This window comes from Tiliqua scincoides, chromosome 4 (assembly GCF_035046505.1).
Source record: "Tiliqua scincoides isolate rTilSci1 chromosome 4, rTilSci1.hap2, whole genome shotgun sequence".
Taxonomy (NCBI): domain Eukaryota; kingdom Metazoa; phylum Chordata; class Lepidosauria; order Squamata; family Scincidae; genus Tiliqua; species Tiliqua scincoides.
The window spans coordinates 143,657,049-143,680,691 of record NC_089824.1 but is presented as its reverse complement, the minus strand read 5'-3'; the positions used below and the strand labels follow the sequence as shown (position 1 = coordinate 143,680,691).

Genomic DNA, 23,643 nt, shown 5'->3' with positions numbered 1-23,643 from the left:
GGCAGATGGGAAGAATTTTTTGAGCAAAAAATGCAAAAAGCGCACGCTGCAGCTCTGCCTGCCGAGTGAAGCCTCCTACTACTGTTTGCTGCATTGCGCTGCTGGTCTTGCTGCCAGGCAGTGGAGGTCCTGAGTACCATGGGACACCACCTCAAGTACCACCAGCGGTACAAGTACCACTGGTTGAGAAACACTGATCTAATTCAAAGACTTGCATATACTCCTAAGTTTTACCATCAACTTATCTATGAGTCGTAGTGAATTCCATTATTTTTGGCTTAAAACTTGCACTTGACCTATCCATGAGATCAACTTATACATGGGAATATATGGTACATCTTTAAACTCTTAACAATCCACCCCCTGAGTACATTCCCAACATACCTTGTTGGTCTGTTTATGTTCTTGCACATGGTGTATAGTTTCAGGAAAGCTTGTCAGCAGTAACTATTTTATTTTGCTCTTGTCTTCTCCAGTATCCTAATTTGATATCTCCATGGACAAATGACCATACTTGAGTTCACATACAGTGGGTGATAAAGATGTCACTGGCAGTCAATTTGACACTAAGTTAATGTTTGTTCAATAAGTGTAGTTATGCAAGTCGTACAGTTGCCCTCAAACTCTAAACTTTACTGCAAGAATCTTAATTAAAATAAGTATCTTTAAAAAAGCTGTTCTCAATTTTGCTTTTGATAAACCTTCCCAGGAAGATGAAGTAGATGTGAAGCCAGCCACAAAATCTGAAGCTCCATTTACGCACAAGGTTGACATGAAGGCTCGATTTGAACAAATGGCAAAGGCAAGAGAAGAGGAAGAACAGAGAAGAATTGAAGAGCAAAAATTGCTACGCATGCAATTTGAACAGAAAGAAATTGATGCAGCATTACAAAAGGTATCAAATATTCTTGGCTCCTTAAGACCACCAAGTTTCTATATACAGTTGGTTCCTTTATCTGAAGATCTGGTATATGTGGATTCAATTATCTGCGTATCCAGGACCCCCAATATGCCCATTAACACAGTATAAATCCTTACTGGGGTGAAAATGATCTTCCTTTTACAGGTTGCTATAAGCATTCAAACTTATAGTGACATGCAGGCAGGCTGCCGGCAGCCCCAACACTTGAAAAAATTAGATCAACGCTAATAGGAAGTTAATGGCTTCCTTTTAACCTCAGTCTAGTTTTTTCAAGCATTCAGGCTGTCTGCTGTTTGAATGCTTATAGCTACCTGTAAAAGGAAGATCATTTTCACCACCATAAGGATCTAAACTACATTAATGGGTGTGGAGGACAGGGTCCCTGGAATGGATCCCCTGCAGATAGGGGGGTCTGTGTTCTAGCAAAAATGCCTTTGATTGGGTAACTTTGTGTAGAGGAAGGGTCTACCTTTTGCAACACGAACCATCTTCTCCCCTCTCCCCAACTGTGTCAGCTCTGGGACTTGTTGACATGCTCATTGTCCACTCTTGGAACCTGTGGGCACATTAGTTCAGTCATATTCACTGCCTGCAGCTCACTCTATGGGCCTTCCCTGGCCTCAGAACACCTCCTGGACGTGACTGGAAGTTGTGTTTGTGAACCAGAAGCAGCTCTCAGTTGTGCCTGTAGGTATTCCGAAGAAACAAGGAGGCTGGTATAACCTCCTGAGGGCCTTGCATGGCCCCTACGCAAGTTCCTTTGCACTGTGACCCTGCCCCCCCCATGGATTTCAGTATCTGCAGGCCATTGTGGAACCAATCCACCATGGATATCAAGGACTAACTGAATAGTCATTTGTTCATATGGAAAACTGATCAGCAACTTCCTATGCTCTTGAATTGCTTACACGGGGTCCTTGGCTACTGTGAATAGCCAACTTGGTTTATGCAGAAATACAGTTTCACGTTGATAAAACAAACTTTTATCAGGGAAAACTGAAGTTGTGTGAGATAGTTAACCCCTGCTAATTGGGTAAGAGGCACTTTTTCAAGTGGGTGCTCCTTTTTTTAGCAGGGGGAGAGTAACTGGCCCATCTCACCCCAGCACTGTCTGTTCTAGTGGCTGTCTGTTGGTATTCCTTTGCATCTTTTTAGATTGTGAGCCCTTTTGGGACAGGGAGCCATTTAGTTATTTGATTTTTCTCTGTAAACCGCTTTGTGAACTTTTAGTTGAAAAGCGGTATATAAATACTGCTAATAATAATAATAATAATAATAAAATAATAATAGTGTTCTCACTGACTCCTACTGAGTGGTCAGATGCAAACTAATCTTGGACAAAGTAGGGAAATGCAAAGCCTGCATTCAATTTGGATTATCACGTCCTTCTAAATGGAATTGCAAGTGTCCTCTTTTCATGACAGTTCTAAGATCCAGTGCCTCCAGAGGCATTGGTACTAGTTCACACAAACAGAAGATAAATATTATGAAGCAACAGCCTTGAAGTTCTTGCAAGGGCTAATGCTAACTGGTTCAGTGATGCAGGTCTACCCCATTTCCATCTAAAACTTGAGATATAGAATAAATGTCGACCACCATTGGGGTGGTCCCTCATGTCCCAAACAAATTGCTTTGGAACAGTTTCCATTTCGATACAACTTACTTTGAATGTAGTAAGTATATTTTGTATATCAAGTATACTTTGTCAGTGTTTTTCAACCTGGGACGGAACCCTAATGGGCTTGCAAAGCCTCATGGGGGGGGGGGGTCACAGCAACCTTTCAAAGCCTGTGCAAGAGAAGGCTTGGATTCAATTCAATAATGGTATTGCCATATCAATAGAGGGAAATGGGACAGGTGAGGGTAGGGGGTGGGTGGATAGGGTCCCAAGGGGAGGGCAGGACTGGCAGCAGATCCCCAGTCTTACACTTTATTGTGGTCATGGCACAAAAGAGGTTGAAGACCATTGCTTTATGTGATATACTGTGAACCATTCATTTAAAAAAAACAAACCTGTTTTAAAACAGAAAAAAGAAGAGGAGGAAGAAGAGGATGGGAGCATTGTTAATGGATCAGTTTATGAAGATGAAGACCAGCAAGCACGGTCTGGTGCTCCATGGTTCAAGAAGCCTCTCAAAAATGTGTCTGTTGTGGATAGTGAACCAGTAAGGTTTACTGTTAAAATAACTGGAGAACCCAAGCCAGAGGTTACATGGTGGTTTGAAGGGGAAATGTTGCAGGACTGCGAGGACTATCAATATATCGAGCGAGGAGAAACATACTGTCTTTACTTACCAGAAACGTTCCCAGAGGATGAAGGAGAGTATATGTGTAAAGCAGTAAACAGTAGAGGAACAGCAGCTAGCACTTGTATTCTCACAATTGAAAGTAAGAGTTAGCGTTTTTCTAAGTTCTCAATCTTCAGTTCTTCTAGAGCCTACTGATCTTTTCTTAACTCTCTTTTCTTTTCTCTTCTAGCCGATGACTATTAAATATCCTACTTTTTCTGGAGTCTTCCTTCCTTAAATTTACTGCATCCATCTCTTTCCCTTTTTCTGTGGTGGGGCCAACAAGAAGGTGTGTGTCATTCCTGAAATACAATACCCAATTTCCTGAGTGTTCACGCTCTCATTTGGCAACAGAAGCTTGATTCACTGAAGCACAATGGTCAACCAGTGGAATGCTTGCTTATTTATATCACATTGTTGCTTCAAGGGGCAAGGCTACTCTATCTGGCAAACTGAAGCTCCTTTTCATATGATTTGATGGAAAAGTCAACATTAAAAACTCACATCAGTTTGGTAAAAACCAGAAGTCTAGTGAGGAACTTCATATAAATAGCATGCTTCTTGGAACACCATGACTGTAACTGTGGCCTTCATACCACTGTTTAGGCCAAAGACATGAAAAACAGTTTCACTTTTCCCCCCAGCTAAAGACCAATTTATTCTACATACAAGCCAATCTCAATTCTTTGGTTCTGGTAGCTGTGAGTGGGCAAAAGTATGTTTTTAGTAAAACTATTGAGTAGTCAAAATAGAACATAATGGTTTATTTAAGTTATCCCATGTTTAAGGCAATTTTTTTAAAAAAAATTTGCTTTAATAAAATTAAATCAAAATTAACAATGGCATGGAAGCAGATTTCTGTAATTTCTAAGTGTACATGCAGTTGTTTTATTTCAAAGAACTCTGACTTACATTTTGCATTTACTAGAAGGTAGACATTGTCCAGCATTTTGCTTCTGATTACTGAACCAAACTTGCAGCATTTAGCATTCTGATAGGATAGTAGATGGCTTTTCAACTTGAACCTCAGCTTGTATAACTCAACTATTGAATCATCTCATTATGGTTATTTACAAAAATAGTTTTTATATGCTTAGGGCAAATAGATTTTACAGCTTTGCTTTCTGCTATCAAAAGCAGCCAACTACACTCAAATACAGATTATATAATATGCACTGGAAGGCAGGGAATGAAGAGAATCCTCAACTAGATTTTGGCTTGTTTAATTATCCAGTATGACCGATTTACATTTTAATGCAAGATAACTGGCTTTCTTAATTTGATCACGTACATTATCTATTCTGTAATAATTGGAAGGCTAATAAATCTATGTTGAGTCTATAATTTGAATATTTTGCTTGATTGTGTGCAAACAAGTGACCATTAATGTCTTTAGAGCAGCAAATACTGTTTTTTTTTTTACAACACTTCATTTTCCACCCAAAAAGTTAAAGAAAACACAGAAGGCACAAAGTGTTACCCATTAGTTTACATTTATTCTCATACAAAAACATTACAATTAAATGTGTATTCATGAATACATACAATGTCAATATTGCAAGCTCAACACAACATACTGTAAAGCATTTGATTTACCTCATGTCCAAGCTGCATCTCCCTAAGATACTTCCCATCACAGAGCCTTTTAAAGACAATCTTCTTTTTAAACACGGGTAGTTTCTGTAGAGAACACTATCTCAGGACGAAAATGCATCTTGCATGTATATAAGGTCAAGTTTGCATAAACACAAATTTTATAGGGTACTACAAATAGGAAAACTGGATCTGTTGAATGCATTCTGCAGGGCTCAGCATTTTGCTTTATGAACTGCTAGTACACAAAGAAAACCCAGAAGTTCTACACTCTTAACTTATGAAAAGAAAAGTTTCCCAGCAGCTGATAAAATATTTTCAGGAAAGAGGATGATTAGTGAATGATACAGCCTACCTAGCTACTAAAATTACTGAAGTGTAATTTACACAATGATTTTTTAAAAACTAGCAGAGCACATACTTCCAAGGGTGATCTGTAAACATTACTGTTAGTTGAAATTTGAAGATATTCTTTTAAAGCATGCATTACTCTCACTTCTGATTCTAGTCATGGTACTCTAGCATTCCCTGTTGCAGACCTGCAATGATTTTTTCCAGCCACAGCACAAGAATTGCTCAAGGAAAATTAATGTTTCTAAAAAGAAATCTGAGACGGAAACTGAACAGCAAAACTACACTTAGTGCAAGAAGATGCCTATACGAACACCAAGAAACTTAAACATTACTGGTTTCATAGTCTTTATAATAAGCATTAACTGTCATCTCCTGAGCCCACAATTTAATTTTTTATCCTCTTACATCCCTTTCCCTTAAAGTTAACTTCAATTTAAACTAGAGTTCATTAAAAATGGAGTAGCAAAAATAAGCTTTGTTTTAAACTGGTGAAAACAAAACCCAACTGGATAAAGCTCATCAGCACATACCCTAGTTCTCATATAAAAACAAAACCTGACATGTCAAACTACAACAAAAAAAGAAGTGGCTTGAGGGAATTCAAGTACAGCTATTAATTTAGTCGTGAAATGCAAAACATATTGATGCTTGACTATTTAGCAAAGTGTAAACTGAGAGATGGTTTGTATTATTACCACATAACAAGTTATGGAACATTTATGGTCAAGCAGATAGCACTTTAAAGAATGAGAAGCGATTAAAACAGGCAAATTATACCCTACACCATTAAGTATGGGATACATTTAAAATCGGTATTGTTTTGCCAATTTTACCTTCTACATGGAGCCCTTCTATGGTTCATGCTCATCGGCTCACCATGGCTATACACTCAAAGGAATCCTCTTTATTGGAAGTAACTATCTCAGGACCTGATTTTATGAGCTATGATTTGGTGCTTGCAGCATCTTCAGCACTGTGTGTGAAAATGAAGGCAGTGTTTTTGAATATTTTTCTTTGATGCAGAGAAAAGCAGGATTTTTGATAAAATCAGAACATTTTATTAACTGAAAAACAAACTGATGGTACTGCCTTAGTCTTGTCTAGATAAGCTGAAAAATTGTATCAATTAAGTTATCTAGATAAGCCATATACAAAACATTTAAACTGGCAAAAGAAAGTAGGAAATTTGCTATACAAAGGAAAGATTTGCCAAACTGTTAACATTTCGCTGACACATGCCTTCTAACACTATTCTGCAAAATTCAAGTCTAAATTTTCTTTCTGTATGAAATCAATTACGCAAGCTAGATTAATTTGTGTTTTACTTATATTCTGGTGTATAACTTAAAACTCAGTTATCAGTCTAGGGAATGAGAGAAACATACAGTATGCTTGAATAAGTAGTATCGGGTATAACATCCTTTACATTATAAAAGCATTTGTGAAGGCTGTTGAAGTTCTGACCAAGAATTTCCTGTATCTTGGAAAAAGTATTTTATATTCATGTAACAACTCAGCTATTGAGGGAAAAATGGTAAAAGTGATTTACTCAAAAAAATATTGCAGCAATCCACTTCTTTTAAAAATAAAGGTACACATTTACCCAGAAAAGTAAATAATTGTTTCAGTCTTTCCACTGGAATGGAACCATGAATAGCAGAATACATTTGGGCAAAGATATTGGCAGATTGCTTTTGAATACACAAGCACAAAAAAAATCTCACAGGGACAACATTAATATACTGAAATATGTATTTATACACTTCCTTAGGTTGTGCTTACCTGTGCTTTTTGCAGCAGAACCTAAGGTGGAAGGTCTGGGAAGGCACTGTGAAGTATAAATAATTGCACTGTTTGCAATTAATAAAGATTTTATACTTTAAATGAATCAAAATCAACAGCCTCCATTTGGTGAATGGTAAATAATCTGGTGAATTTTTGACCGTTTAGTTAGTAACTACACCATTCTCCAATAAGCTACAGATGAATCATGCAAAATATTTGCTCTAGAAACTTTATAGCCTACTCTAAATATATTTAACAACTTCCTAGCAGTCTCTTCAAAATTTCTACTTTAAATCCTAACCTAAATTGGGATAAAAATAATTCCCTTCTGATTCTACAGTACAACAAAATGCATTTCTAACTGTGCAGTAAAACTATTTCATTTGAGCCTCATTTTATCCTTCTCTTGCAGCCACCCTACATGTAAAGTCAAAACAAAAAAAGGTTTTTCAAAGATAAGGCTAATACAGGTTTATAAAATTAGCATATACCTATATCACCAAATACATGCAGACAACCAAAGACAAAACAACTTCCTCTGACAAGCATTTTAAACTTCATTTGTTTAACAATGCACAAGTTTATATCTGAATAGATCTTGTTTCTAAAACCCTAACAAAAAAATGACAATTTCTTTAGCTACAGCTAAATGTCTCAAGAATACTTACCCATAAAGCTCAATACACAGAGATACATATATATGCACACCTAGGCTTCTGAATTAAGCAGTTAAAATTTTCTAAGATACCAGCACTGTATTTTATTCCAACATAATATTCACACAGGTATGGCATTTGCATTATGTGGAACACTGACAAAAAGATACTGTTGCAGTTCATCATTTTGTCATTCTGATGTACTTACAGTGCAATGCTCCTTGAAGGAACAATCAAGGATGATAACACAGCACAGTCCTCCTCACCCCTACACAGCTAGTTCTATACTGGCTGGATCAAACCTGCACTTCAACAGACAATGGCAAGACAGACTGTATTGCATGTAATCTAATATATGCAAAAAAAGCAAACAGTGGATTTTAACAGAATACCAGTTTTCAGTATGAATTATTACAAGCAAAATGTTTTATGGAAATTTTTCAAAATATGAACTTAATTACTAATCTTTAGCATTTAAAAATAGACCTCATCTGCAAGATGTTTTTCTGTTAAGCACTCCAGGATTGCAATGTTTCTATGACAGATGCAGTTTTGGTAACTAAAAATGCATACCATCCTTGCTACACTGAATTCTGAAACAAAGTGCTGCAAATTGCTTGCTCAGCACATTCTGACTTCTAGAGTATTTGAACTCAATAACATGCCTGAAAAATACACTAAAGAATTAAATCACGTATAAAAAAAGGTTAACTATAGCAGCTATATGGGTCTGAGACAGTGGTCATGAATAAAAAGAAATTTCAACTGTTAATGCAGCAGAAAAGTATGTCAAGAAACACCTTCACATACATGCAAATTTTAATCAAGTAGAAAGGAGGAGGATACCAAGATGCTGAACAGCAAAATACAATCACGAAAGAGATCCTTCTATAACTATTCTGCAAGGGGAGAATACCAATATCAAGCCCAAACTTTCAAGGAAAAAAAATCTTACTTGTGTACATGTACAGCATTGCTAACAAATCCTTAAATTCTCTGGAGTACCACATATCCAACTTACCAACACAGGAGGTTTCAGATTATTTATTGCAAAGCACAAAACAGGCATTTAAAAGTGATCAAGTATACATTGAAAAAGTACATTTATATCACAAAGCATTGACCACATAATAGTTGCAAATACATTTGCTGGAATGTGTACATCTACACTAATGTACTAAAAACAAACCAATTTCCATTTCTACACAGAAATATTACCTCCTATCAGTAGTGATAGATATTTTGTACATTTTCAAAAACACTATTTTTTAAACCAAACAAAATTATGATCTTCATCAAGGCGTCTGCATCCATACATTTAACAAAGGTTTTTTCCCCCACATAAGAAACTGTATTGTCCACTTCTTATTATTGGCCCTGTGCGAAGAAATACATAAGAGATACACAAAAAGTTAAAGAAAATCTTTTTAAAAGTGTGCTAACTCAGGAGTGAAGCCTTTAAGAAAGAAAAATTGGTTAATGTAATGATGGTGGCTTCCTGCATGGCTTTCAAAAACCCTGGGAGGAGAAATTTTTTAATCAAAAACACTGAATGTATGCAAAGAAAGACACAGAATTTCAGTTAACTGAGAGCATGAATTCATTTACTAATTATCCTTTGCCAAGAAAAGGAATGCATACTCCAGAAAGGTATCAAGGTGGGAGACATGCAAAAAAGCAAAAACCCCAAGACTTAAAAAAAATCAGAAATATCAGCCAAATAACTCAAGATTTTTATACCTGTGGTGCCGGAGGATGTTGTGGCATTCCTTGAGGACTTGTCTGGGCATAATAGGCTGCCTGTTGTCTATAGTATTCAGCCCACGCTGCACTATAATCTGGCTGACCTGCTGGTGGGGCCCCGGCTGGAGCTGGAACTGCCTGACCTAGAACAAACGTAGATTACACAACTCTTGTGCCATAACAGGAACAAAAGAAGCTCAAAATAATCTCATTTCTAACAAACATTACCTTGCTTCTTGTAATATTCCTCCCAAGCCTTTGAATAATCTTGTGGCTGCCCTTGTTGACCTGAAAAACCCCCCACATTTTAATGTAAACACAGCTCCCAGGTACACCAACATTACAGACAAGAATACAGTGGAAGAGTTCTTTGCTGCTTCATTTGAAGCTTAGCAAAAATAAGAAAATGACAGTATTAAATCAAAGCTTCATGTAATATTTTTCTTGTTGTATACAGTGTTCCATAATTCAAAAGAAAAACATTTTTGTGGCTTGACATCTTATGCCTCAATTTGAGCTCAGAGTTTGTAGCATGGTTCATCCCCCACAGTGCAGAATCTGAAAACATCTGTAGTCCCCATATGCAGATCATAATGCAATTTCACACAGAAAACTCCGCTCAATGAAACAAGATCTGCTTGTGCACAGATCAGATCATGCAAGGTATTCTATACACAGGGTATTAAGTGTACTCCAAACATACGTAAACATGGGAAACATACAATGGAGGGTGGGCAGGCTGAGAAGAGCTACATGAACTAGCCAGAAGTATGCAGTAACTGTGTACATGAGGAGTCTCTCAACACTACCTCAATAATTCAACATGCATTTTCTGTCAAATCATGTTGAACGTAATCCTGAGTTGTCTTGGTTTTTATGTAACATTAACATCATACAGGTTAACGCTTGCCAGAAAGGAAATACAGTGGAGCACTGTCAATTCATAGTGACCTCATCAGCCCCCTTTAAAATCAACTAACCACTGTTTCATTTTGTACCTTAAGATATTTAGGACTGCCTTTTCCATGCATATTCTGTATGCTCACTGAATGAAACAAGACTATTACAATCATCAGTAAAATAGGCAGCATCTATAGCAACGGTTCCCAAACTCTGCAAGTTTGGACCACTGTATGTTCTTGTGGGGGAGGGAATGGCATTTGCCATATTCGTGCCACTATCAGAGATTAAAGGGTTTTTTAAGACTTACTGTGAATTGCTATGACTCTCAAGAGGGTCTAAGAAGATTGTGGATCTCTCTGCAGGCCTTCCTGTGCCTCTAAAATGTATTAAACTGCACTCCAGACCTGGTCTGTGCATGGTTGGGGACTGGGGAACCCTCAGCAGTGGTTTGATAAGCAGCATGAGGAATGCAGAAGGAGGGAAGAACTCCCAAAAGATGGAGGGAACACTTGCAGTTCTGGCCCCAATCCCCAGGTATTCCTATCCCTCTGTGGGTCTTCATCGTCCCCCATGCCACATATCCTGCTGCCTAGAGTACCCTGGTCTTTACATGTGGCTTTTCAAGAGGGACCTCAAGGACTCAGGAAATGGGAAGGTAGCTTCCTTTAGTTACTTCCACAAATGCTTCGCCATGGATGCTACAAAATGTAAATGCTTGAATCTCAAGAAAAACAAAATACCTACACTGTAAGTCACATTAGAAACTAAAATTATCATGAAGCCCATTCTGAAAATTTGCTTTGATTTCTCCCCTATTTCTTTTAACTGAGAAACAGCTATGGAAGCTTAACTCTCATTACAAGTGAGAATTCTGCACAGTGTTGACAAAAAAAATTCAAGGAGTATGAAAACATCACATTTGTATTCCACCTCTCCAAAGAGCTCAGTACGTGCGCAAGTGCATACACACATGGAATTCTCTTTATCCTCATAACCACTCCATGAAATCCAATTTCCCGACTTAATATACACATCTTTTCCATAGGTTATAATGGTGTGGGGGTGGCAATTTGAGTGAGGAGCAAAGGGCCTAATCCTACTGCCACAGATATTTTAAAAGGAAATTAAAAAGAATTAAAGTAGGTGGCTGAGACAGAAGCCTTGTCGAGAACCTTTTGTATAACGTATATACTAGCATATAAGCCTATCTCATGGACAACTCAAAGGCAAGTTTTAAGCAAAAAATCACAAAACCTGTCATGATCTGTTGATAAGTTGAAATTCTTTGAAAACTACTTACCTGTAATAGTTCTGAAGTAGCAACTGAAAGCCAAAAAGAAAAATAAACTGTGCCATTTTACGTTCCTTTTTAAACAGGAAAGGAGATGAAGGCACTTATGGATGTTGTAGGCTTTTTGAGAAATACAGTACTTCCATAGAAGCAGCCATCATAAAAAACTACCCATAAGTGTCCCATACCCAAAATGCCCATAAGTGTCTCTACCTCTCCTTGTTTGGAGAAGTTAAAATGGTTACTTTTTGTTTGCTTTCTGTTGCTGCCTCAGAACAACTACTGATAAGTAAAACTGCTGTTTTCCCCACATCACGCTTCTCACCCCAGCCCCCCAACTGAGCAAGCAGCTCCTCTCAAAAGTTTCATTTACTGTGTTGACCCATGTATAAGGTTTTCAGGGTCAGTTTTAAGGCATGGACTTTTTGACTTATATACGAGCAAATATGGTAATACTAAACACCTTGGAGACATACCAGGATACAAATATTAATGTAACAATTCAACAGAAATATCAGCTAATTTTCAATTATAGTGAAAAACTTTTGTTTTAGCTAAAACCTAGCTATCAAACTCTTTAAGAATTTATTCTACAAAATGTTTAGGAGCCTTAAAGAATGGATACTGGGCAAGGTAAAATACACCCATCAAATGATAGGGGAATTATGAGGACAAATGACTACACTGGTACAAAAAATGAGTGCCAAGTCACAGGCATTTATACCAGTTTGTTTTCTGAAATATGCAGCAGCAGATATTTTAGAAAATAAACAGTCCCCACTTGACTATATGAAACACAGTTGTTCTGATCAGAAATACAGGTTATAAACATTTTTGGAAATGGCTCCATTCAAGTGCAGTGATCCCTCAATTTAATGGATTCAAGGGGGGGAAGGGGTGTCAGTTAATGCCAAAAGTCTGTTAAAGTCAAACACTGCTTTCCTCTATTAGTTTGTTAAACATCTATATTAGAGAACTCCCTCCATGCTCCTGTTCCATGGGAAGTAAGGTAGGTAAGTGTGATGGGGGCTCAGGGACAAGCTTACTTATCTTCCAGGGCTCCCTTGGTGCAGGCACTTGCTACTGCTCTCCTGCTCATCCTTGACCACTGAACTCTAGGAATGGATATGTCTGTCCCATTCCTCAGGCTGCTCTGGGAATGAAGATGCTCCTCCACTTCCGCATTTGCATTCCTAGTGCACCCTGGCTGAGGGCGCAATGTGGCAGCACCAAGAGCACCCAGGAAGGAAAGTATATCTGTCCCCAAGCCCTGTCCAACACTGACTTACCTTACAGAGTTCACTCAATAAGGTGGGGGTTTAACAGACTTCCATGGACAATGGAAAACTGGCAGTGTTCACTATTTCAAGTCTGCTCAACAGAGATGTTAAATTGAGGATTCGATATATTTTACAAACCAAACTTTGCATATCCATAAAAGACAGGTTATTAAGTTCAAAAAATGAGTCTTCATGTTTATTATATAACATTAGTTTGGCAATTTTTAAATCCTTTAGATTTAAAAAGCTGTTCTGTATATTCTCCATTTTCAAGTGTTCCTCTCTACAACCTAGACATGCTATTTCCATTCATAAGCCAGATGTTTAATTGTTGATACTGTACAGAGTCCCCAACAGTACAACTCAACACCGCCTCTCCCCACTTATCACAATTACAGTTTTTGTCTGCAGCAATGAACACTGTACTCATGGAGAGATCCTCATTAATTTCCATTTCCAATCACTGTATCAATTCAAGTACTTGCTTCATGTTGGGAAAAGATGGTTTATCAGAAGGTCAGAGTACTTGTAAATTTTGTCTTGTTTTTTTAAACACACACACAAATGTTTCAAATGTAGCTTTAGTTTATGAACACAGTCAAGTACTTGAATTATCAAAGAAAACAACCAGTTCTCTTCTGTAAAGATCAGTTTATGGCCAATGAAACTCTATAAACAGAAGGACTCTTCATATAAGACACCACATTGAAGATTATGAATACGTAAGCAAATTTAAAATAATAATTCTGGTATACATTTGGTGGGATTCTGCTCTACATACAATATGCTTGCAAACAAATATTTGACTACCCAGACAACTTACTAGAAGATGCTGGATTCAAACATGAGGTTATGAATATTATTGGGGCAGAAAGGCCTTACAGAGATGAACCTCAACTGAACAGAGGAGGCATTACACAAGCATTGTGGTATTAGGTTGTGCTGTTAAAATATTTTAGGCCGCCTTTCTTCAAGAAACGCAGCTTAATACTTTGTTTTAAAAAGTTTAAATTAATAAAATACACCTTGAATTCTTAATTCCTAAGGCCACACAATGAAAATAGTGCCTATTAGATGAAAGCTTAATAAGCATCTAAGCATTAACAACATTAAAAGTTTTTTCTTTTCAATGTATTTTAAAGCAGATTTTTAAAACTTTGCATACATAATAAAAAGTCTAACTGAGGTCAGGATAAAATTTAACACATACCCATTTTTTTATAGTATTCTTCCCATGCCTTGGTGTAATCTACCTGTCCTGCTGGTGCTGGATTAGGTTGATCTCCTAATTGAACAGAAAGTGAAACAAATGTTGTGCATGTTCACACACATGCCTATGCAAAGCACACTACAGATTTAGATTTTATATACATGATTAGGCAAAATTTGCAAATTACCAGCCAAAAGTCAAAGCAGTCTAAAAATCCCAGAAGTCAACTGCACAGCCTTTCAGAGAACATAGACTATTCTAATCATTTATCTAGAATCCTTGATGTAAAAAGGCTTTATTTCCTTAGATGTCACTGTCTGAATAGATATTTCTACACATAAACACACAACTAGCACTTCACAGCTTTACGACCACAACAAAGCATTCATTTTCTCAAGAAATCTGGTGGTTATAATTTTATGAAAGGCTATTTTAATAAGAATCTTCCAGGCAACATTATGTGTCATGCACTCTTATACTCTTTGGTCAATACAACGCGTATACAATGACATCAACATTCTAAGCTAATAGATAAAAATCTAATTTTCATTATATACAGTGCACTGTGTACTTGGATGCTTCACTATAAACAAAATATAATTCACTTTTGTATGAATGTAAAACTTTATAAATATATTAAGGAGTTATGACACTAGGGTAAAAAATAATGTTTGATATAAATTATTTGATACCTTGTCCATTGGTCTGAGTGGCTGGTGGTGCACTAGGCGGAGCTGCAGGTGGGGGTTGTGCCTGCTGCTGATAGTAGTGAGCATAGTAGGCAGCCCATGCTGCTGAATTAGGATCTGTTGGCTTACCTACAAAATTCAACATGGCTTTCAGCAAAACGCATATTAGGTAAGGGTTGGTTATTTCTCCGATCTCACATTACATAAGCACAGGCTACATTAGCTCTAAATTGCACTGCTTCAATCACTAATTTCCTATCCAAAAAGCACTTCAATAAAGGAAAAACCATGCAATGACATGCAAGAATTGAACACCTTCTTGCCCTGAAATGAACATCTTCTTTGTCCTGAAATCATAGTGGCCCTAGTTCAAGGTTACAACTCAATTAAGTAACTGCAGTAACACTTGCCTTCTTTTTCTTCTCTACTAACAGCATTTTGTAGTTCAGCATATATACCGCCTAAGCTTGGAGCTAGCAGTACCACTATCACTACCTATGCAAGGTGCAAAATTCAGTCAGCTCACTTAAAGCAAGTGCTGTCACATTCAGTGTAATATTAGGTAAACACAATGGAGCCACCAGAGGATATTAATGCCAGCTTTCACTGACTCTTCAAGTGAAAGCTTCTGTCATATAAAACACTCAGTTTGAACTGGAGCTGAACTCTGAACTGGTGGTTTAAAGTATACTAAATGAGAAGACATAAAAAAGTTTTAAATTCATATGATTGCCCAACTGGCTGCATCAATTTATACACACAGTACATCAAGAAAAACACGATGATTAAAGAAGACATGCTGAAATAATAACTGTAAATGGTTGGTTAGCAACCTTCAGTCTCGGAAGACTATGGTATAAGCCTACAGCACCTGGTATTCTAAAGCAGTCTCCCATCCAAGTACTAACCAGGCCTGACCCTGCTTAGCTTCCGAACTGTAAAACAACTCCACTAATTATCAAGTGCAATGTTACGTACTTCCTACATATTTTTTCCATGTCTATCCCTTTAAAAAACATTAAGCGCAATCTATGCTTCAAGTTTTCTCTATATGTTCTCATACACAAGTCTTTTATGTGGATTGGTTTTGTGCCATGATAAAAACATATCTGCTCCTAGATTTATCATTGCAGCTGTACCCATAATCAACTAGATGCAGTACATTTACCTAGATTTAATTAGGTACATTTACTAGATTTAATTAACTGGCAGCTAACTGAACTGGACAGAGTTTTACTTAATAGGTAGGCTATTAATTAATATGAGTATGAACACACTTACTGTGCTAACCTTACATAACCAAAAACCCCAGACAATAACCTAGGTCAATTACACAGGTCTACACACATTTTGTTCCAGAAAGCTAGAACTATTCTTGGGTATTTTTGGAATGCTGAATTCAAACATTTGAATTCAGTTCAAATTCAGATAAATGCTAACTGTTCTACCCAATTGGCTCTAGTCTGGGGGTACAGCACAGCCACCTTATATGCAGATTCAAGAAGCTTCCTTGTGAGGAAGCTATGGCATCTGCTTTCTCACAAGGAAGTTGCTTGAATCAGCATATAATATGGCTATGCTGTACCCCAAAACTAGAGCCAATTGGGCAAAACCGGTGCCATGTTTGGATTCAGCACACCAAAAATAACCTAAACTTGTTCAAACATCCTTGACAACTAAAAAATGTGTTTTGGGGGTGGGGGGGGTAGGCCTGTGTAATCTGAATGGTGCTAGTCTGAAAACCTGAACATGGTATCATTAATTGAAGTAAATAATGAAACATTTTAGCTGAACATAAAAACCCAGCTAAGGCTAACTAAGCGGTAGTGCACCTACTTTATATGGAGAAGGTCCTAGGCTCTATCCCTGACATCTCCAGTAGGGCTGAGAAAGACCTGGAGAGCTGCTGCCATTCAGAGTAAACAATGCTGAGGCAGATGGACCAAGTGCTTGATTCACAGCCACCCGTATTGCTATGAAATGGGTTTTTATCTTAACATTTTCTTCTGCTGCAAAAGGACCCCATTGCACATGTGAAAGGACACTTTGATACAACCCAATGTTTATAACATGCTAGAGCAAACCCCCATCTTCATGTTTTAAGAAAGGCCAGACTGCTGTGAATTAAGTCATAGGAAACAAGTGAGCATCTTGACGTTCACAGATGCTCAGAGAGCTTCAAAAGAAATTAATGTGGAGTTCTTTTTAAGTTCATCTTGCAGCACACTACAATCCACAAATATCTAGTCTGGAGAGAACTTTAAAGTGAAATACATGTACAGACAGAATATATTTAAAAAATGTTTCTCCTTGCCTGGATCTGGAGGATTTGGTGGCTGCCAGTGTGGATATGCATTACCCCATCCTTGTGGAGCATATGGTGCTGGAGGGCCACTAAAAGGAAATGTGAGCTGCAGTTATTAATATGAACATGCTGTCTAGCCGTCACTGGGGACTTAAAGCTAATGATTTACAATACATTTAAAACAAGAGTCCAACTCTTAATTAGTACTTCCATGCCAAAAAGCCTCTCCTTTATATTGCAAAGAGGCCTCTTATTGTGTCCTTACTACCCTGAACAGATGTCAGTAAATTAAGGTAACAGACTCAAGGGGAACAGAGTGGCTATGCTCTCAGTGAGAGATCTGTACATATAAAGCATTTTTCCACTATAAAGACAGGGAAAGGTAAATAGAAGAATGTGGAAATGCAGCTGCTTATATTAGCTACTGAAGTTGCATTTAGAACACATAACTGGTTTCCAGATGTGTATCAAATATATCTACTTGGCAAAGTGCCCTTTTCTTCAACAATGTCTGAGCATCTATTATGTCATATGTGGTTTGAGTTCTAACAATCAAGGAATCACGTTAGAAAGACTATGTGCAGCTGTTTGTAAACAGGTACCACTGAGCTAAATAATTTTTATTTTGTCTTTGGACAACTAGAATTTGTGATGGGAGGAGTTGGAAGGCACCTATGGAAGGAGGGTCATATTTTTTCTATATGTTCCTTTGTGCTTCATTCTGATGCAACTTCAATATCAAGATAACTTTTTAAAGAGATAAAATACAGGAGGGGGCCAAACATGTGGGTCCCATATCAGCAGATTCACTTATCCACAGATCAGGTCTGCCCCCCTGTGCACTCCCTCTGGAGACAAGGCGAGTCCGTTCCCCTTGCCTCCTGAAGGTCTGCTGAGCCCAGCTGAGGCCGTGGACATCTGTCCATGGCCTCGGCCAGGCTCAGCCTGACAGTGAAAAACGTCACTTCTGGTTTCTCCGTGAAACCAGAAGCTACATTTTTAATGCCTTATAAGGCATTAGGAGGCCCAGGGAAGCCCTCACCCTACAGAGCCAAGGGGAGCAGAGCTTGCTTTGGCTCTGAAGGATGGGGAGGAAGGCGTTCACCTGTATCCACAGTTAACCATGGGTAGTTCCATTAGGGAACCCCTGCAGATAAAGGGGCATGCCCAAACACCCCCTCAGGAATTCTTCTTAATGCTGTAATCTTTAATTGCTGTGTCTGCAAAAGTCTTAATTCACATTATTCATTGATCAGCAAGTGTCAAACTTATGAGTTTATTTGCAATGATGAGTTACTTACTGCGGTGCAGGACCAGGAGGGCCAGGCGTGTAAGGAGCTGGATTGTAAGGTCCCATAGGGGCACCAGGTGGTGGCCCAGGAGGCCCATGTGGACCAGGAACAACACCATGAGGCCCATGCGGCACTGGTGGACCCAATGGATTTACTGGACCCTGTTAGAGAATATAACATACTAAGAATGGACCTGCTTTCAAATAACTAGACGAACAATTTTGCTTGAATGTTCAGGGGAAAAGCCAGCAGTGTCAAACTTCATTTTATACAAATGGCTGAATAGCATTCATGGCATCTGTTCAGGGCCAAAAGTGATGTCATTAAGGGGGATGTGACTTGAAATAAGCACTTTATTCTCACCTAAAAACTCAGAAGATGTATCTCCTAACCTCCATTAATTACTGGGACTACTTTTCAAATTTAACAAGCCTATATTGGGCTATATTGGAAGCTTCTCATTTGGCACCCCTTTCTAAATTGACAATATTAGGCTTTGCATGTGTAAAAACAGACAGATCTTCACCTTCAATTTCTTCAATCAGATACTTGTGGATAACAATTTCTAAGAATTTGATCAATTTATTCATGCCAAGTTAACACTTTGGGCTAACCCTGAACTAAAAATAGGAAGGAAATCTTTTTTTGTAGAATTGGATGGAAAGAGCAATATTTACCTTGGACAAATTGGCCAAGATCAAGAGTTTTTTTTATTAGGTTTGAAGAGTAACTATGATTTACCATTATCAGCCAAACGGCAGTATCTACAACATTTGTTAATGCAGCTGGTCCAAACCTAGTCACTATAAGCTTCTCAACTGCCTCCAGTTCCAAAAACACGTATTGAATCTACTAAGAAAAAAAGCCGATGATATCAGCATACAGCTATAAATATTTAATGTTGATTAATACACACTCTACTTCTTAGAGAAGCACACAACAAAGAGCTGAAATGACCTATGTTACATAATCAATGGAAAACAGCGTTAGCTACTATCACTATAATATCTACAGATGCCAAAACACTTCTATAGTAGGAGGGTTTATCAAGGAATCTAATTGTTAGCACTGTGGCAACTATTGTTTCCTTCCCTGTAGCTAAAAGACCCATACTGAAATGCTGGAAATAAAAGCGCTCTCCCACTATTTTTCAATGGACTGAGGTCCTTTTAACTCTGTCAATATTTGAATCTATGGCTTACAGAAGAGACTAGCATATGGATAGATTTTTTGATATTTGGAAGCCCTTTTAAGAAACTTCTGTACATGTTTACTAATATCCATTATATATATGTTCAGATTTGAATGTTTACTGATTATATTTCTCTTTTAATCTTCCCCCTTTTTCATTCTAATCCAGAGGTTCCCAAATTGGGGCACTGCAATGCTCCAGCCAGGGAAGTAGCTGCCCCCTTAAGGAGCAAGGCCACAGCAATTGGAATGTTTGTGGTGTTGCCGGGAACAGAAGGGTTTGTATCACTTACTGCTACAGCTCTCCAGAAAGTCTGGAGAACCTGAGACCCCTTTTGCAGCTCTCCTGGAAGCTTCAAAGTCTTGTTAAAAGGGGGAAATAAAAACACTTCCTGTTTTTATCGCTAAACCGGAAATGGTTTTTTCCTGTCCTGGGATGACTACAGACAGGGTCACAGGCTTCCCAGACCTTCTGGAGAGCTACTGCAACCCCCCCCCAGGTAAGTGATACAAGACCCTTCCCTCCCCGGCAGCGGTGCAATCATCCTGATCAAGTTGCCGCTCTCCCCTGCCTCAGGGAAATTCTCAGGGAATTTCTCTCCCTGATAATTTGGTAACCTCATTCATATGACTTGGTTCTTATAAGTTACTCATTAAATCACCACAAGACAGCTGTTACAAGAAAGTTACTGAAGGTAAGAAGAGCCTGAACACATTGGCCTTTAACAGTAATAAATCAGTCACTTGTTCATTTGCCTGGAATAAGCAACAACTCTTTCACGTAAAACAGCTTGCCGTGCTTGTCAGGTGTTCCTAACATACAAGGACATGAACATATAGTAAAATTATTGCACATATGTTCAAAGATGTTAATAACGAACATCAGGCAATGTATTTTGTATCCAAATAACCTCAAAATCCAATTCTGTTTCCTCTGCACTCATTTGCCCCAGCAGATGCTTTTATAAAAGACAAAGTAGTTAAATATTGTTTCAGAATACTTACACCAATCTTCTCTTCTATGAGTTGCCGAGCATAATCGATCTGCTGGGGTGTTCCCCGGATAGTAAACAATTTCATGTTTGGGTCTGCATTTGGTGGAGGGTTTCTCTGAAGTTCTATTCTAGCACCAGATTGTTGGCTGATGCTCTTTATAGTTTCACCACCTGAAATAATTGAAATAAAAATTATAAAGGTAAGTAACTATCCCACCAGTATTGAATCAGTCTATACACAACTTGCCAAAGAAAGTGAGCATTTCGGAACAAGTGGTGCCTCCCTGAAGAAGAGGTGTCATAGTTACAAACAGACTGCATTTGTAGTCAAGTATTTTTGCACCTACTTTACTGTATTTGGATTTGGGATAGAACCTTCTGTGTTCATCCTGTTTTACTGAGGTGGGAAGAGGAGCAAGAAAAGACAAACTATTACACCTGAAGGGGAAATGACAAGCTACTTTGGCACCACTGCTTAATGGATCACTAGATACATCCACACATCTTTCAAGATTACTGACCACTGCTTCACTTATAAATCTCAGTGGGTTGGATCCAAAATTCACACAGAACACAGAAATTCATTCAGCAAGTGAAAAAAACTGCCAATTATGACAGGGTGCTATGTGCAAAGTTAGGATACAATCCATTCATCTTCTTCAGGACTATGATAGATAAAAATACAATTATGAAACAAAGAAATTAAGGAAAGTTACTTTGTAAACAATAACTTCTTACCTTTCCCAATAATTAATCCAGTTTTCCCAGTAGGTACAATAAAATTGAATTCTTGCAGCCCACCAGGTGGCCCCATATTCCAATTGCCCTGACCTCTACCTCTTCCACGGCCACCAGGCCCTGGACCACCAGGATTGCCAGCCTAGATCAAACAGGGAAAAGCCACAGTTAGCAATAGTTAAAAGTTACTACAACTTGAAAAGGAGGAATTGTGTTCCCTTTTATTGGGGGGGGGGGCGGGAGGAACATGAATGAGCAAATATCTACCTAAACAGGAAGATATCACCATAGATACTTGCCTATAAGTCGATGGCAGGTTTTTAGCAAAAAAATCATGGAATTTTCTATGACCCTTGGATAGGTCAGGGGTTAAACTTGGGGGAATGCGTGACTATAATTTTGTCTAATTTTACCTGAGGCCAGATCCTGAAAAATAACCTACCACTAACTGTTACCTAAGAACTGTAGCCTCTAATTTATTAAAAACATAGTAAAAGATCATAAGATACATTTTTATTCTTTTTAAATTCTGGTCTTCACCACCTTTTTGGAAACAGTATCAGAATAAGTGCACTGTGAACAACATGGTAGTAAAACAGTGATTCTCAACCTGGTATTCATGTACTCCCAGGGACACTCAATAGGACCTCTAGGGGTACTTGAAAAAGAATGGAATAATGGCAGAAAAAGGCAGGTCATGCTCCAGAATGCCTTGCAAGGACCAGCAGGGCAGGAAGGGAGGTAGCTAGTTGGCTGTGAAAGCCCCACCAATAGCTAGTTTTTCGTTATCAATTCGTCTATGAACCAGTGATTGAAAACCAGCATAGTAAAAAAGCTGAAACGTAATATGGAAAGTGATCTATCACCCAGAATTTCTCAGCACACTTCTGGTGCAAAGCCAGAGTCTTCTGTTCTTCAAACAAATAAAAAGAAAAAACACTGTGATAAAATACATGAAGTCTGGGCTTTCATATAGAAGAGATGAGGGCTTGTATTATTAATTACAACATTTTGCTAATAGGAAGGGTACAATTTATGGAAATGGGCTGCCAAGGGATATGCAAGTGAAAAAGGTTGGAAACCACTGCAGGAGATCCATGAATCAAATCCACCTTTAAGGTGTCTGGTGTGTTAAGCCAGAAGCTCTACATACAACATACAACCCATAACACATAACTGAGAGTGTGCAATTCAATTCACAGCAAAGAGATGCAGCTGCATATATTTGCAACCCTTTTTACTCAGATGTAGAACCACTGCTTTCCATGGGTGTTATTCTTAAGTAATGGTGCATTGAATTGTAGCCTGGGACTTCGCTTCAAATGGAAAGGAGGATCCCATCCTGGTGTTGAAAAAAACAGATCTCTGCTAAATGCAAAACAGAACCAGGCTGCAAAAAGCATTTGCAAAATGGATCAGAGGAGAATAAAAGGTTAACTTTGGCTGCAATTTCCCAGGAAAGTTACTACAGAAACAAATAAGCCTGCTTGAGCAAAAAAAACTTTTCAAGACTTGAAAGGCTCTCTGATTGACCTAGAGATAAGGGGAAGTGATAATTGGAGCTTGATTACTTGGCAAAAATTTTATGTATTGTAGGTGAGTATCTACAGTATATTTTTCAGTTATATTATAAAAGCCAAATTATTCCTATTACCTTCTTTATTTTATTTATAAAATTTTACACCACCTTTCTCTCCAAAGGGCACCCCTCTTCTGACCCTTCCAATCATAACAAGTTGGGCTAGGAGGAATGTGTGTTAATAATGGACCATAAGGAAATACAAGGGGGAACGTTACAGCTCTTCGCACTATGTAGCCCTTTTGAAATACCAGCTAATTATTTGTCTCTTCTAGATCAGAAATGTGAACAGGCGGGCTTGTAAATATTTCCAAAGACTTGCTGACAAGACGGGAATTCTACTGACATAAGAACCTCAACAAAGCAATCCAAGGAGCTATAACATATTAAAATTATGATCCCCCTTTCTGGACAAATTAGAGCACTTTATTAATCAAGTAGCTCCTGCTACTAGGAAAATTACTTTTAATATACAGTTTTTAAAACTTTAAATACTAATACTTCACTTTTTCCCCTCTAACTGAAGGTGTTCAAAGCAGTTTCAAAATAAAATCAAATAAAGAAAGCAGTAAACAAACTAGCCGTAACAAATTATCCATGAAAATATGCAATTTAAAAATGAAACCAAGGACAGATTTTTACAAGTCAATTGAAAGCATTCTTATTGGCTACTAACTAACCTGAACACTTCGAAGAAGATCTGTAATAATTTCTGCTGCATGTTGACATCTGTCTGGAGGACCTGTGATTTGGGCTATTCTGTCTGGAGTTGTTCCATCATCTGAAAGTGGAATGGAATATTTAAACAAGTTATTCTTAAAATTAGCCA

At 38.0% G+C, this 23,643-nt stretch overlaps 2 protein-coding genes across 14 annotated transcripts in view; one reads left to right on the top strand and one right to left on the bottom strand.

Annotated features, from left to right (window-relative positions):
- The window catches only part of NEXN (nexilin F-actin binding protein), a 39,194-nt gene extending 34,640 nt beyond the window's left edge, over positions 1 to 4,554 (top strand). For 6 of the 7 annotated variants that reach the window (XM_066623418.1, XM_066623423.1, XM_066623421.1 and 3 more), the window contains 3 exons: positions 710 to 895; positions 2,950 to 3,310; positions 3,401 to 4,554. In XM_066623418.1, the coding sequence (XP_066479515.1) occupies positions 710 to 895; positions 2,950 to 3,310; positions 3,401 to 3,414 (561 nt within the window). In that variant the 3' untranslated portion in view covers positions 3,415 to 4,554. Of the gene's footprint in view, positions 1 to 709; positions 896 to 2,949; positions 3,322 to 3,400 lie in introns of those variants that run through there. The other variant, XM_066623420.1, reaches the window with a different exon arrangement.
- A 130-nt stretch (positions 4,555 to 4,684) lies between these two features.
- Positions 4,685 to 23,643, bottom strand: part of FUBP1 (far upstream element binding protein 1) — a 43,046-nt gene continuing 24,087 nt past the window's right edge. For 2 of the 7 annotated variants that reach the window (XM_066623424.1, XM_066623426.1), the window contains 10 exons: positions 23,495 to 23,595; positions 21,236 to 21,377; positions 20,508 to 20,668; positions 18,321 to 18,472; positions 17,029 to 17,108; positions 14,718 to 14,843; positions 14,026 to 14,100; positions 9,570 to 9,629; positions 9,339 to 9,484; positions 4,685 to 8,975 (listed from right to left, as the gene is read on the bottom strand). In XM_066623424.1, coding sequence (XP_066479521.1) covers positions 8,967 to 8,975; positions 9,339 to 9,484; positions 9,570 to 9,629; positions 14,026 to 14,100; positions 14,718 to 14,843; positions 17,029 to 17,108; positions 18,321 to 18,472; positions 20,508 to 20,668; positions 21,236 to 21,377; positions 23,495 to 23,595 — 1,052 coding nt within the window. In that variant the 3' untranslated portion in view covers positions 4,685 to 8,966. The remainder of the gene's footprint in view (positions 8,976 to 9,338; positions 9,485 to 9,569; positions 9,630 to 14,025; positions 14,101 to 14,717; positions 14,844 to 17,028; positions 17,109 to 18,320; positions 18,473 to 20,507; positions 20,669 to 21,235; positions 21,378 to 23,494; positions 23,596 to 23,643) is intronic. The other 5 variants (XM_066623425.1, XM_066623427.1, XR_010794293.1 and 2 more) reach the window with 4 other exon arrangements.